The 15319-nt window shown below is 41.0% G+C and overlaps 1 protein-coding gene across 1 annotated transcript in view; it reads left to right on the plus strand.

The window, feature by feature from the left end:
* Positions 1-265: 265 nt before the first annotated feature.
* The window catches only part of kctd16b (potassium channel tetramerization domain containing 16b), an 88179-nt gene continuing 73125 nt past the window's right edge, over positions 266-15319 (plus strand). The window contains exon 1 of the mRNA XM_082549561.1: positions 266-1486. Coding sequence (XP_082405687.1) covers positions 649-1486 — 838 coding nt within the window. The 5' untranslated portion in view covers positions 266-648. The remainder of the gene's footprint in view (positions 1487-15319) is intronic.

Below are 15319 nucleotides of genomic sequence, written 5' to 3' on the forward strand. Positions count from 1 at the left end.
GCTCTTGAAAGGAAGTTAAAGAAAAAAAACAACAAAACAAAAAGAGAAAAGTGACAGCGTCGCATTTGCACCTTTTTCATTTCTGGCTAGATTCTAAAATAAGTTGTTCGACTTTTTTTCTGGTTACGTGCGTTTGTGGAAAAGGACATATTCCTATTGGATGTTACTTTCAAAAACTAAAAAGGCAAGCAAGGCAAGTGCTTCCCCCCCTCCATCCGGTCAAATAGCCTTCTTCCAGCACTCACTGGTTTTCCATGTAGGCTAATGCTCTTTTCCCAGAGGCGAAGGGAGTCCCACAACCACTAATGCAGTCAGCTTTTTGATGCGCCAGAATACACTCATCCTCTCTTACAACGACGATTCTTTACTCCATTCAAGTTGCTCTTTTCAGTTTTGCCGTCGAGACTACGAAGTGACATCTTCCTCTCCATTTTCGACAACTGTTAAAGACTGGTAGGTGATAATGGCAATGCAGCCATGAAAAATGCTCATTCGGATCGCTGTGAGATGAAGTTGGAGGTCCTGCGTCAAAATAACAGGGGGCTCAGCTCGGGCAACTTTTGACACGGACCCATCGCTTTTTTCTTTCTTTCTTTCTTTTTTGAGACTTGTGGTTGAAAGAGGTGTGTAGCCTGCTTGGAGCTGTTCATGACGGAAACGATGGCGCTGAGTCTAAACTGCAGGACTAATCCCAAAGAGCAGGCATCAGTTCAGAACAGTTTCCCAGATGTTGTTGAATTAAACGTCGGGGGACAGGTTTATTACACGCGTCACTCAACTTTGGTAAGCACCCCGAATTCGCTGCTCGGTAAGCTATTTTCTTCTAAAAAAGACGCATCTAACGACTTAGCAAGAGACCCCAAGGGTCGATATTTCATTGACAGAGATGGCTTTTTATTCCGGTACGTGTTGGACTACCTCCGGGATAAGCAAGTTGTCCTCCCGGACCACTTCCCGGAAAAAGGGAGGCTCAGAAAAGAGGCTGAATACTTCCAGCTGCCCGACCTGGTGAAGCTGCTGACCCCTGAGGATATCAAGCAAAGCCCGGACGACTACTTCCACAGCGACTATGAAGATGGGTCCCAGGGTAGCGACCACCGGCAGTGCCCGCCACCCTCTCTCGTTCCCGCGGACAGAAAGAGCGGGTTCATCACTGTGGGGTATCGAGGGTCGTGCACCATGGGCCGTGAGAGTCAGAGTGACGCCAAGTTCAGGAGGGTACCTCGGATACTAATATGCGGCAGGGTAGCCCTTGCCAAAGAAGTGTTTGGGGAGACGCTGAACGAGAGCAGGGACCCGGACAGGACCCCGGATCGGTACACCTCCCGGTTTTACCTCAAGTTCAAGCACCTGGAGAGAGCTTTTGACATGCTGTCGGAGTGTGGTTTCCAAATGGTGGCCTGCAACTCGTCAGTCACAGCTTCGTTCGTCAACCAGCACACAGAGGACAAGATCTGGTCCAGCTACACAGAATACGTTTTCTACCGTAAGTCACAGTGGTGCTTTAGTGAACGAAAGGTCACCGTTTGCAGGCGTGCACGCACACGCAAACTTGGAACGCCGCTAGAAGGCGCACATGGGTTGTCAGCTGGCGTGAGGGGAATATCTAGCTCTGGGGATGGGTGGGCCTTCCTAGCTGTGGACTCTTTTGACTGGTGTGAGCGTGCCAGTCACTTTATAGTGGGTGGTGAGATCCGATTGTCTGTATGGCAGTGCTCTTACACCTGACTTCTGCCAGCAGATTTGCTCGTTGACCAGCAGCCTGGAAGATTTCCACGATAAAGAACCATTATATATAAATTCCTTGCATGGATTCCACATTTCTGTGCCCTGTAGGTAGCCTGGATCTTCCTCTTTAAATGCAAGCACAGCTGCAGAGTCAGGTTTGCATTCTCAGTTGAAGTTTGTGGAGCGAAACCCATTAGAGATCATTTCCTGTAATTGAGGTTAAGCAAAGGTTTTCCACTTCTCCCTGGAAGCAGTGAAAGCTTCGCAGCTAACACATGATTGACAGGCTAGTCTGTGTTCCGATTCTGGCGTGTTCAAATCTATTACAGCATGCTGCAGCCTTCAGTGGGCTCTTATATTTCAAACGATTCAACCAGATTTTAAACATTTCACAACCATCTGAGCCAAGGCAGTTGTGAGAGCAGTGATTCATCAATGCTTGCCATTTCTTATCATGGTACAATTTGCTATTCCACCTCCTCTCTGCTTTTATCCAGCCCATCTTTTCAACTTCTTGCATTCCCTCATAGCTTTTGCTACTGCTTTCCTTCCATTTTTCCATCTTTGCTGCTCAGTAGCTGCTGGCAGAGTGGTAGTAAAGAAGATGTCATCATGACTGTTATACTGGCTCTCATAAGATTTTACGAGGCAACAAAAACATCCATATTTTTTAATCTGAGAGTATATAATTGATGACAAATGTCATACTGATACTGTGGATGTGCTTAAGTTTTCAGTACCTGACTACTTAGATGGCAAAGCTTTTGTCACACAACCCCTGAAATGGTAGCAGGGGGGCATTTTTAAGAAACCAAGAACAATTCTGGAAATAAAAAGGCCTCAGATTTGATTTGACATAAGATAAAACCAAGTCACTCAACTACCTCACTGCATTTGATCAGGAATTATATCATAGCATTATGAGTACATGTAGACTATGGGATCCTATACTGCTCATAGTTACCATCCCATTCAGTTTCTTAATGTGGAAACAATGTTTGGTTCATAGGTTTTTTGGAAAATGGCACATTTTTCTTTAAATTTTGCCACTGTACACCTAAACAGAGTGTTTTAAATAAAAAAATCAGTTTGTTGGTTATTGGATGGATATTTCAAAGGATTTTATTTCAGTCAAGGAGAAATAGTCCTGCAGTCATGCACTTTACTTGTCTTCTGTGGTCTTTCTATGCACCAGATTGTTGATTTTGCCACTCTTAAAGTTTTTCCTATCTCCCTCATAGCTCTATTTGGGGTTTCCAGTTTAATGATGGCCTCCTTTATTTGCATTGACATCTCTGGGCATCTCATCTTGAGATGTCAGAGAAAAGCTGAAACTGCAAATTACAAGTTCAACGCTTGGAATCAACTCAACATGTTTTATATGCATAATTTTGCCATGAAATAATAAGGGAAGAGACCTCATTTGGCCATAAAACGTCTTGTCATTCAATTCAGATTACTTCTGAGCGTCTGAAAAGGACTATGTATAAAAATGGCTGCAAGTCCTAAAAAATGATTGCACTTCTTTTATGAAACTTTTTTGAGTTAAAGCTGAAAGTCTGCAGTTCAATCACATATTGACTATTTCAATTAAAACTGTGCTGGTCTATATGTGCAACTGAATGTATCAACAGTTTTATATTAAATTTAAGTCTTGTCACATAAGCAAGGTACAGAGGACAGCATTGTGAATATAGATGCAAATAAAACATTTTAAAGCTGACAGCAGTGTTGTGCCAGATATCGTCACGTAAAAAAATAAAGGAGAATATGTTTCAGTGTTGTCAAAAAAGGTTACAGTTCTAAAAAATAAGAGTTGTGACCCGACTTATCTCCCAGGTAACACTCGTAATGCTGCAATCTCTCGGTTTAGTATTTTGTGAATACGTGTTCATTTTGCCGATAATTACATTATATTCTATGCAGAGTTCTGACTGGCATCCTTTTTATCCCAGCAGAAAAAGAAAACAGTGCAAATCAGCTTGTCTGTTGCAGTTTTTAGCAGCAGCCATGTTCTAAATTCCTATTCCATCCTCATTCCCAAAACATTTGTAATTACATAGCAGACCGTTCTCCTACTTTAAAGAACTGCAATAAAGCATTGGACACTGTTTTATATTCATAAGATTTTGTATTTCAAAAGGTAGGCATCTAACCCAGTTTTTTAGCACCACTGGCTTTGTTGTCTCATCTCAATGCCCAATCCTCCAGATGTTTGGCAAGCGAAAAGAGTTTATGAGCTAATCTGCACAAATTTTTACATATAACATTACATTCTAAAACGCTTATTTTTTAACATGTTCATACAATAAAATAAGGCCTTTATTAAATATTACAATAATCTTTTTTTGTGCATCAACAAACTTGTCATTGCCCCCAAACTTATGGACCTGACTGTTTTGCCTTTGTCCAGAACTATGGAGAATTTTAAATCAAACATTCAAGGTGCGATTGAAATGCAGACGTTCATATTTAATTCAAGGGGTTTAACTAAAGTTTTGTTTTTAGTGTTTAGGGTTTATAGTAATTGGTACACATAGTCCAACATTTTCAGAGGCTTGAAAGTAACTGGACACACTAACATCTTTCAGAAATTTTTAAATGAGTGCCTGATGTTTAGAATCCAGGGACATAACAAGATACTGTGTTTTGTCCCTTGAGATACTCTGCTAGGGCTTTACCATCAGCTGAGACTTGTTTGTGGGTCTTTGCCCTTGGTTTTGTATTTACTAACTGAGAAACATGCTTTAATGGGTTGAGATCAGGTGACTGACTTGGCCATTGCATTGAGAAACCCTTGGGTTGCTTTTACAGTATGCTTTGGGTCATTATCCATTTGTACTGCAAAGTGCTGCGCTGTTAGTGTTGCAGCATTTGGCTGAATCTGAGGACAGTATAACACCGTACACTTCACAATTCATCCTTCTATTTGTATGAGGAGTCACTTTATCAACAAACACTAATGGCAGCCTGTTTGACATGAGCTTTCTTTCCTTTTAGTTTTTTCTCCTCACATAATTCATTCTGCTATTTTTAATCTTGTCTGATCTTGTAGGTTGTTTTAGATATTCTCGACAAAGTCTAATCTGGCCTTCCTGTTATCAATTCTTTTAAAAAAATATCAAATTGTTGATTTGGCCCCCCTCTGTGAAAGGTTTATTTGGGGCTTTCTTCCTAACAAATATTGTCCTCTCTTGTGTACATGTGTCCTCATGTCACACACATAAAACTGCTTGTCATTAAATTCTAGTATCTTCTGCATGTTGTGTCACTTGTTGATTAATTTGGAATGGTAAGTGGACTGATTCTTATGTAGCACTTTTCTACTTTGCCTGAGCACTCAAAACGCTTTATGTAACTTACCCCATCCACAACAGCTTCTGCTGAAGTGCTTTCTATCTAACAGTTGCAAACATTCATACTCCTATGGATGCATCAGAGAACATCTTGTGGTTAGTATCTTGCCCAGGGATATTTGGCATGCACACTGGAACAGCCAGGGATGAAACCATCAACCTTCTGATTAGTAGATGACCTGCTCTACCTCCTGAGCTACAGTCACCTCAGAATCCAGTATAGTGGTGTAGAAAATTATATATTTGAAAAAATAAAATAAAATAAAAAAGGAAAAAAACAAGCAAACTGATGGACCTAACTGCATTTTTTTCCACCTCTGGGATGAGGGCCAGAGCCCCTGGTTTCAAAAAACACAGAGTCATGCATTCATCAGCGGCCTTGGGGAAAACCAATGCTAATCACATCAGTCAAATGAACGTGTGGTCCCAGAGCAAACTGGAGTAATTAAAAAAACAAAACAAAAACAAAAACAAAAGAAAACAAATGAACAATCAAACAGAAAAACGATTTGCAGAACTGTGTCCAGAGCTCTGCATTAAATGCCGGCATAAAGCACAATGACTCGAAGGCTCTTGGCTCTCATAACCTTCAGAAGTAGCACTAACAAGCTAAATAAAGTGGTGTTGAGGGCTGCTCAGATGAACACACACACACACACACACACACACACACACACACACACACACACACACACACGCACATTGCTTATACAACATCTGTGGACTGCTGCTGCCTTTCCTTGCTTACTGACAAACAACAAATGCTTCCTGGCTTTGCTGACAAATGTTCAGCTTGTTAGAGGCCACATGCTCAAAGGAGAATGGCAGATGTGCTTTGGCCTGTACTTCACTTCACAGTAGATATGCACACAGGTAAGCATGGCATTACGGAGCTTGTATAATGCTGTGGAATCACTGCAATCACTGACAGTCCCATGCTTATCTGCCTGTCACATTTTTGGCTCGCTCATCAACCCCCCTGTCTCCCCCACCCCCACTACGCGCACACACACACACACACACACACACACACACACACACACACACACACACACACACTCTTCCGCTCCTTCATTGTCTGTCTTCGGTCTTTTTTCTTTTCATGTCACCTCATTTTGCTCTAGTCAGTCATACCCAACTCTTCTCTCTTGTCTCGGTTCCCACTGTCCCTCTCCTCAGCTTCATTTTGCTACATGCGCCGCAGGGGTAAGGAGCGCTGTGGCGGCACCAGTTGCCTTTATATGCCTCACTGAAGCGTCACGCCTTCTGTCTTGCTTCTTATTCACATCTTTGTCTGTGTGACTCTGTAATTGTTTATTTTATCTCCAGATTTCTCATTCCTCATTTGAGGTATTCTATCAGCCTTTTTAGTGTACACTACTGTTAAGTCTGTTAAGTTATGTGTGCCTACTTTTGCTTACTTGTCATCTTAGGCTGTTTATTTTTTATTATTCTTGTTTCACCTTAGTAATGACCCCTGCACTGAGCAAGTTCCATAAAAAAAGATTTTTCCCACAGTGTTCTGGAAAACAAAAGACAAGTCTGCTGTGTATTTAGCCCTTCCTTTAACCTCACTTAACATCTTTTGGATGAATGGCATCATCAGCTGCAGGTCTTACCAATTTCACTGCCTTACTAATGCTTATGTGGCTGAATGGCCCAAATCTCTGCAGCTAGGTTCAAAATGTTGTTAAAAGTATTCCCTGAAAAGTGGAAGTTGTTATGGCATGACACGGAGGCCTGTTGTTTTGTGATGAGCTCTGCAAAAAGCGCATTTGCTGTCGGTGCAATGTTCAGTTGTTTAAAGAGCTTTGGCCATGTAGGCAATCTACCTGACACATCTATGTTACCATTACCAGCTGTGAATCATTTCCCTTAGGCCTCCCAGTGGGTGGTGTACCAAAGCACCCTACAATTAGCTAGCTAGTGTTACCAAAAACCTAATTGCTTGTTTTAGTCAAATGAGTATCTTCAGGGAAAGCAGGCTAAACAAGACAATGCTGTGTCAAGGTTTTTTCTTCCGTTTTTTCCATGGATAAATCTTTGCACAGAAACAGTCTTGATTGTCAGCTATCTTGTTATTTTATATTTAGAACACACACAGAGGACAAAAAAACCCATACACAACAGAAATGACTGATCTTTAGACACATTTGGACAAACACTTGATCATGAAATCTGGTCTTTTAATGAAGCGTTTTAATGAAGGTTTTTGTCTAAAAGCCCTGACGTCGGAAACTAATATGTTCCCCTTTAGGAAAGATATGAAATACATTTTGCATATTTGTTCGCAGACAGCAGCTCTAACTTGTAAATTTCCATCAGATAAGCAGCAAAGCTGTCCTGAGCCATAACATTTACACCACCATACTTTAGGCCAAACAGAGCATTTCAGCATCTCCTGAAAAGTTCTGTTTGACCTGCACCAAACTGTACCAAAGTCTACTGTTGCTTTGGCAAGAAAAATAATTGTGCTGCTAAGATAGCTCAGACAGTAGATAGATACAGTGTGACACCAAAAATTACTAAAGTTATGTGCAGATCCTGTAATGGCATATTAGGGTTCTTGGAGACGTCTTTCTGCATCCTTGTCTTCCTGAGTTGAATTTGTTGGTGCTGAATGTAATGGCAGTTGCTTGAAATCTACACCACTTGTAGTTGATTTCCCTCAAGGTAACATAATTAATTCAAAATATTTCAAGAGCTCTTTGGATCCTGGCATCATGACACCACACACTTGAATCTCAAACAGATTAATTAAGACATATTTCACCTGCCACTTCATAAACTGGTTCATATCGTTGACAGTTTAGAACTCCATCCACCCAATCATGCATCCATGCATCCAACCATTTTCTTCTTCTTATCCTGATCTAGATGTGCCGTTTCCCTGAGACCATCCCTTTGTGTATTTAAATCATGGCTATAAGTAGAAAAAGTGAATTGTATGAGTATGTCATTTGTATTAATCTGCACTATTTAAAAAAATGATTGGATATTTGTCCTGTAAAAACATGTTAAGGAAGCAAATCTATCGGCTGTACTTTTTCAGTGACTCCAGATGCTTTGCTTAGGGGCACTGCAACAGTGGATGAAAAGGTAACTTACCTTCTATTCCCAACATTGTCAGCCTTCACTCAGGGAAATTGTATTTTCTTGCCATAAGCTGAACCTCCTTTATCTCTTCCAATCCTCCGTTTGCTTGTTATCCATCACCCTGTATCCTCTTCTCCTCTAATTGTACCTATCAATCTCTTTCTGTTTCAGGCTATTCAAATTCTGAATAGTCTCTGAAGCCTTACAATGCAAAGTGTATTTAGCAATTTGTTGCATGGCTGAAGTGATTGATAATCATCTCTTGTGACAGTTACTTCAGTGAATTGCTAACGTTGACCACAGCAGAACCTTCAAGCAAAACATCTACCATGTGGCAAAAAAAGAAATATTTAAAGTCTTCAGAAAAAAATGATTTTGTTGGATCAGGATGTTTTTCCATCGAGGCTTTATTTTTACCTCCGCGGAACATGCCAGTGAGTGAATTATGTGTCATCACAAATGGCCACTTTCATGCGCCCATGTATGCTGGCGTGTGACACACTATGCCATTAGCTTTTTACGCACAGACGAGTAACTCCTTGTGTGGCAAATGTGATTTGGCAGGTGGCAGCAATTACGGTGTCTGTGCTTGTGTGTGTGTATGTGATAATGTGTGACCCATGTTGCACTACCTGAGGCATTTGCACACCCGTTGAGCCGCCAGCTAAAACCACCTGCACTCTACCGCTCTAACATACACGGAAAGACACACTCATCACCATGTGAAACTACATCATGCTAATCCTGCAAGCTTCTCCCAGACCAGTCAGTGATGACATTAGCAGCAGCGGCCCCCGTGCTGCAGGCCTGTAGGAAGTGATTAGCCGAGGAGCAGACAGGCCATGACAGCTCTGAGGAGAGTCTTGATAGAGACAGCTGCTACCCTGGCCTCAGCACCACAGGGGAGTCCACCACCACACACCTCAAGTTTGCGTTATTTAGAGTGAGACAGAATGGGAGAGGAAGCAGGTGGGGGGTACAGTTCAGTGCCTGAAAGAAGGGACAAATACAGATACGGACACTTTTCTTTTCTTCTTACAAATATTTCTGCTTGTATAACTGCTGCTGATACTGCTTGCTCTCGCTCTCTCTATCTACATACATATATATTACTTCAGAAAATTGCTGATTTGACCATTTTCACAAGAATGCTTTTATGTTTCTTAAGCTGCTTATCAGTGACCTATGAATCAAACAAAACATAAAAGACATAAAAAGGCACCAAGCTCAATTGAGAAAAGAACCAGCGTTGAGCACTTCGTTACTAGCAGCTTGTTGCAAACACACAAAATTTGCTCCATTTTTTTTCCTCTTTTGTCAAATCTACAAAAATGCCAAAGATAATACAGTTTGACAGGCATAAAATACCAACAAGCTGATTCCCAAAGTGCTATTAGCCAAGACCTTAACATATCTCAGCATGCACGGTGGGCAGAGTATCCTTAATGAGCTTCTGGAAACGGGACTATTGCAGGTCAAGCTGCAGAAATAAAAACAAGCAAAGCAAAATGTCATGTCTTTAGGAAATTGTAAAATAGGGAAAAAAAACCTGACATAGGACTGGGGAGATGCACCTGGTCATCTATACTGTTTGCTGAAATCTTATTGTGAAGCTGGCTTCAAGAAACCATTCTTAATATGAAGGGAAGCAGGCAGAAAAGAGTGAAGTATGCTAAATTACACAAGAATGGGACTGAAAATCAGTGGCAACAGGTCAACTGTTTAAAGTCAAATGTTCAAATTCTCATCAATATGTACAGAGCATGTCACAGGAGAGGTACAACAGTGAGTGTCAACATTCATCGGTAAAACAAGGTAGAGGCTCTATCATGGTTTTGGGCTGTATCTCAGCCAGTGGTGTTGGGAATCTTGTCAAAACCGATGGATATGGAGTTTGATCCACCTTGCAATACCATCTGGAACGTTAGACCTGTAAGTCTCAGTTTTTGATAATGAATTTCAACACATCTTTGCAAGTTTTAATAAATTGCTCTATTTCCCATTATCTTAGCAAGATATAAAGAAAAGGGGGTTTCTCAAGGCTCAGTATATGTAGACAGACTGTCTTATACCTGGGAACTGGCTATTCTAACTGCTACAGCTGTGTGTTTTTTTCTTTTTTAAAGCTGTCTCAGTTAAAGCCTCAATAGAGCTCCAAGAGGGAGAGAAGGAAAAAAAATGACAAGATAAGAAAGAAAAGAGTTACTTAAAGGTAAACTCTAAAAGTAGTCTAGGGCAAACAAAAAATGAACTAAATTTTCACTTTTGAAATAGAGTTTACTCACCTTTTGAAAGTGATAGAAAATACGTTATGGGATATGTTATAGATAGATGTCTTAAAAAGTAACCCAATCCTGAAACTGTGTATTGTTTTGCATTTATTTAGCCAGTTTCTAATCAATTTGGCACATATAAAAGCAAGAGGGCAACAAGGAAACAAGGAAAGGCCAAGTAGATCATATAGAAAGAAGTACTTGTTTGCATAGCCTCATTTTGAACTTCTCCCTTAGATGTTTGGTGTAGCTAGAGTAACTTTCCATGATCCCCTCCCACTGGAGAATATGGGGAATTACCAAGCTCGGAGACAAAGAAAGAGGAAGAAATACACAAACAAAACAAAGTAACAGTGGAGCATCAACAACAAGCTTTCCTAAGTCCTCGGTGACTCCCTACTCTCTTAGCCGTCTATCAGTCCATTTTCTTTTCCTCTGTGACTCCTGGCACTCTATTCTCTCTGCGGCGGTGGCACAGCTGATATAATGCTGATGCTCTTTCCCGTTGTGTTGAAATAAGTGCACTGTGGTGCGACGAGGTGTGGAGCGTTGCCATAATGACAGAAACTGCAGCTGGAGAGCCTCTTCACAAACTCAACCCACCAGCTGGCTCCTGCAATGCATCAATGCTTTAATAACCCTGCTATGTGCCATTCCAGATTGGCTGTAAATGCAATGTAAAGGGTATACAGCAAGTATAAAACAGCAAAAGTAAGAGGGAGTCTATGACGATGTTTTTTTGCTGCTGGTTCGGTCAATATTGTTTGGAGATTGATAAAACTAACAGCTTTAGAATCAGCGCAAAAAGGGTGTAAACACAAAGCGCGGACCCGCCGAAACATCAGAATCAGCGAGCTGTCGGCTTTCAGCCTCGACCGTGTCCGTGCCGTCGGGTGAGAAAGGCGACATCTCACTGATTCTGATCTGCAGGTCCGTGCTTTGCGTTTACGTCTTTGTGCAGAAGCCGTGTACCTGCTCTCATTTACTGTTTTAAATGTTTGGTGGTTGTCAAAATTTTGTGACGTTCCACCTGAGATTCTGGAATTTTGGGCAAAATACATTTATATAAAAAAATCGATTCAGGATTTTAATGAATCGATATCACGTTATCCAAGCCAGAATCGATTTTAATCAATGAATCGATTATCAAAACCCACCACTATTTTCTAGCTAGGCAGCAAACCATCCACTACAGCTGTTTCTGCCTCTGAAAGCAGACCAACAGTCGCGATCCTGATCTTTGAGGATGCTGACGAGCTGCCAGTTCAGTCAGTCTAGAAGTATTCAGTGTTCTGCAAGTTCAACTAAAACAGGTGCTAAGATTGATATGAATACATCGATTGCAGCTTTATGGCTAGGAAATGTGCATCTATTGGTGACTGTGGATAGAAGAAGTATAAGGATACAATGAGATGGATGCTAATCTCTGAAACTGCTCTTAGTGGATCATGTTTGTCATTAAATGATAGTTTTATTCTTACACTTCCCTCTAATCCCCCCTTTACGGATTCCCTTTAAGTTGTTGTTTTGAAACAGTCATGTTATTGATCTTGTCAATTTTTTGCCTTTAAGTTCCTTGAATTTTAAAAAAACTTAAAGAAGTTTCTTTATTCAGAGAAAACCTCAAGAATCAGACGATCCCATTTGAGCAAGCATTTGGCTATGGTGGGAAGGAAAAACCCCCTTTAACAGGAAGAAACCTCTAAGCAGAACGAGGCACAGAAAGGGATGTGAGAAAGGGGGCAGCCATCTGCTGTAACTAGTTGGGGTGATGGAAGTGAGACAAAAGACACACTGTGGAAGAAAGCCAAAGATTAATGATAACTAATGATTAAAAGCAGAGTGAAGTAGAAACACTCAGTGCATCCTAGGAAGCCCATATCAGACAAGATCTATTGCAGGTAATCTGAGCCACCACTAACTATATGTTTTATTAAAAAGGAAAGTTTCTGGCCTAATCTTAAAACTGAATACAGACTTGGAGCTGGTTCCTCATAGGAGGCATCTAGAAGGCTGCAGACTCTGCTTCTCATTCTACTTTTAAATATCCTTGGAACCACAAGTAAGCTATCAGTCTAAGAGCAAAGAGCTCTATTTGTGTGATATGGTACAATGAGGTATTTAAGATGGGGCCTGATTATTATTGATTAATTATTGATGGATTTAAACAAACATTTACCTTCATAAGTTGGAGTTAAATGAAGGGGGTTGTAATGTGGCACTTTCTGAGTCCCGTCCAAGGTGCTTCATCTTTTTAATTCATCAGCACCTGCATTCAGCTCCATCAGGAAGAAAACTTCACAAAGAAACCTCACAGTTTGATCATGTTTGGAACCATTTCTTATTCTGTTGTGCCTCATTAGAATCACACATTGTCGCTCACACAGCAGTGGTCCACATCCCGTTTGAGCATATGGTCATACCCTTGTAATTTCATTCCTCGGTGCTTTATATCTTCCTGGGGCAGAATGACAGTGCCATTTCATTTAGAAGCAGCAATGAAGTCTTTATGTGTATTAAGATAGCTAGAGGCACTGGTGTAGTAACTCCAGAGGAAATTATCTCTGGCAGAAATTGCAAAGGTAACTTGTGATACCAGCCGAATGTGTCTTGGTCTTAGAAAAGGCTTTGTTTCAAATTTCCTTCCTTTACCACTGAGAGAAAAGATGCAAATAATTGTCAAATGTCGTTATCCTGAATGTGCTAGAGCCCAAAAGAGGAGAAATAATTAATCTCAAGCCATTACAGTTACATCTTAAACAGATACCTGAAACCATAAGTCATGGAGCTTCCAGAGAAGAGTGTCTGGGCACTTTTACAGTTGTGAATGTCTTAAAGGAGTATATACTATATTTAAGCAGTTAAACACTTTTAGCAGGCAGTACCACTGTTAAGGATTATTCCAAACTTCTACACTGTGTCTCATTAGTAATCCCTCTTTGTCATGTCAGGGTACTCAGCTGCTTGCTAGAGCATACTGTCATCGCCATTTCATTCCTAAGTATCTGTGAAGCTCCCTGTCCATTAAAACACACACACATGCTGTAAGCATATGCATGGCATGCATGCACACATGATCCCTCCTCCCCTCGCACACGCTCGAAGGTTAACTTTATATAAACAGCTCACAGATGAAAAATGGCTCTCATTAGAGAAAAGATTATAAATCAGACCGCTCACTTAAACACACTTAGTGTATCAACAGATACCGGCAATCTTTTCACTGTTGTGTAGCGTACCTACTGCCTATTAATTTCAGCCAGAATGAATTTTGTGCAATGCTTCATTACAAAGTAACACCTACCATGCACACAAATTATTAGACATACCATGCTGAACCTTAAGCCACCTCATCGCCTAACATTTCTGCTGTAATCTGTTTTCTTTGCTTTCATCTGTAGCTCCCTTTTAAGACTGAGGGGGATTTACAGGGTAAATATATCACACTGAGATCAGAGTTCATACCTGAACACAGTTGCACCTCTCTCTCTCTTCTCTAGAAAGCAGAACTTTCAGCTTGTTTACATGCACATGCCTTCATAGGCTGCAGCCTATTTGTCTCATCTGTGTGGGACCTAACTAGAACTAACATGTATACATTCGTATATATATATCTATATATATATATAGATATATATATATATATATAACCCCGACTTACGAAATTAATTCGTTCCCGAGGGTCTTTCATAAGTCGAAAATCGTCGAAGTCGAAGCACCCATCGCGCCTTTTGAGTGAGGCGATGCTGAACAATAGGCTAATTGATAACTAGAATAACAATACGTCATTCAAGTGGAACAGCAAAGCGCAATTACGAAAGCCAAGGGGTTGTCACATGATTTGGAAGGCTTTGTGGGCATTGTGGGCTCGGCCAATCAGAGCCAGTGGATTTTGTAACATGGGCATTTTGCCGTAACACGGGCTACAATATTGCCGTTCAGTGCGTTCGTAACTTGAATTTTTCGTTTAATGCGGTATTCTTAAGTCGGGCTTCCACTGTATATGTGTGAATAAAAACAAAAAGACCACTGAATAATCACTTCTTGGGTTTTTGGTTAGCTTTGCCTGATCAAAGTCCAGTGAAAATGAACAGGTGTTTTTCGACTGATAGTTAGGAGGATTTTTAGAAAACCAAAGCGTCCACTGTAATCCCATCTAGCCCACAGTCTTGTTTACTATTCATGCTATAATGAATTACTGAGAGCTGTTCACAGTAGACTGCCCAGTCCGTGGCAGTCCAAAACAGGTCCCTGGCTGTTTGTTTGAAAAAGTAATGGTTTGCTACTGAGAGCCCTATGTACACATACAACCTGTGTAATGGTCTCCTAACTGCACAAGCCAGTATTACCTGTGTGTAGAAGATGATTTGCTGTCTGTGAACCTGTGTGATTATGGTCTGCAGACAGGAGGTCTGTTGATAAATTGGTTTTGTGGGACAACAGCAACCGCATCAAAGTGCAAACATCCCACAGCACATATGCACAAATGCATGCAAGTACACACTCGCACAGACTATATAGATAAGATCAGACAGCATTCTGGCCCAGAGACACATTGTTTACTACTAGATTAACCTGGCCAAAGCTTTAGAGGGATTAGTAAGCAGTGTGCGCCTTTACAAAAGTCAACACAACCAAGGCACCAACGCTAACAAAAGTCCAATCTGCAGACCTGTCTTTGTGTCTGCATGCAAGTGCCAGCCATACCAGGGACTGATATGATCTCAGGACTGCAGCAGGCTCATTTGTACATGAACATGCTTGTGTGTGCTGGGATGAGAAACAAGCAAATGGAGCAAGACAATTATCTACATCCATCACTTCAGAAACTCATTTAGTCAATTAAAACTGTTACAGGCTGACATT

This window comes from Aulonocara stuartgranti, assembly GCF_965226115.1.
Source record: "Aulonocara stuartgranti genome assembly, chromosome: 10".
In the NCBI taxonomy this organism is placed as follows: domain Eukaryota; kingdom Metazoa; phylum Chordata; class Actinopteri; order Cichliformes; family Cichlidae; genus Aulonocara; species Aulonocara stuartgranti.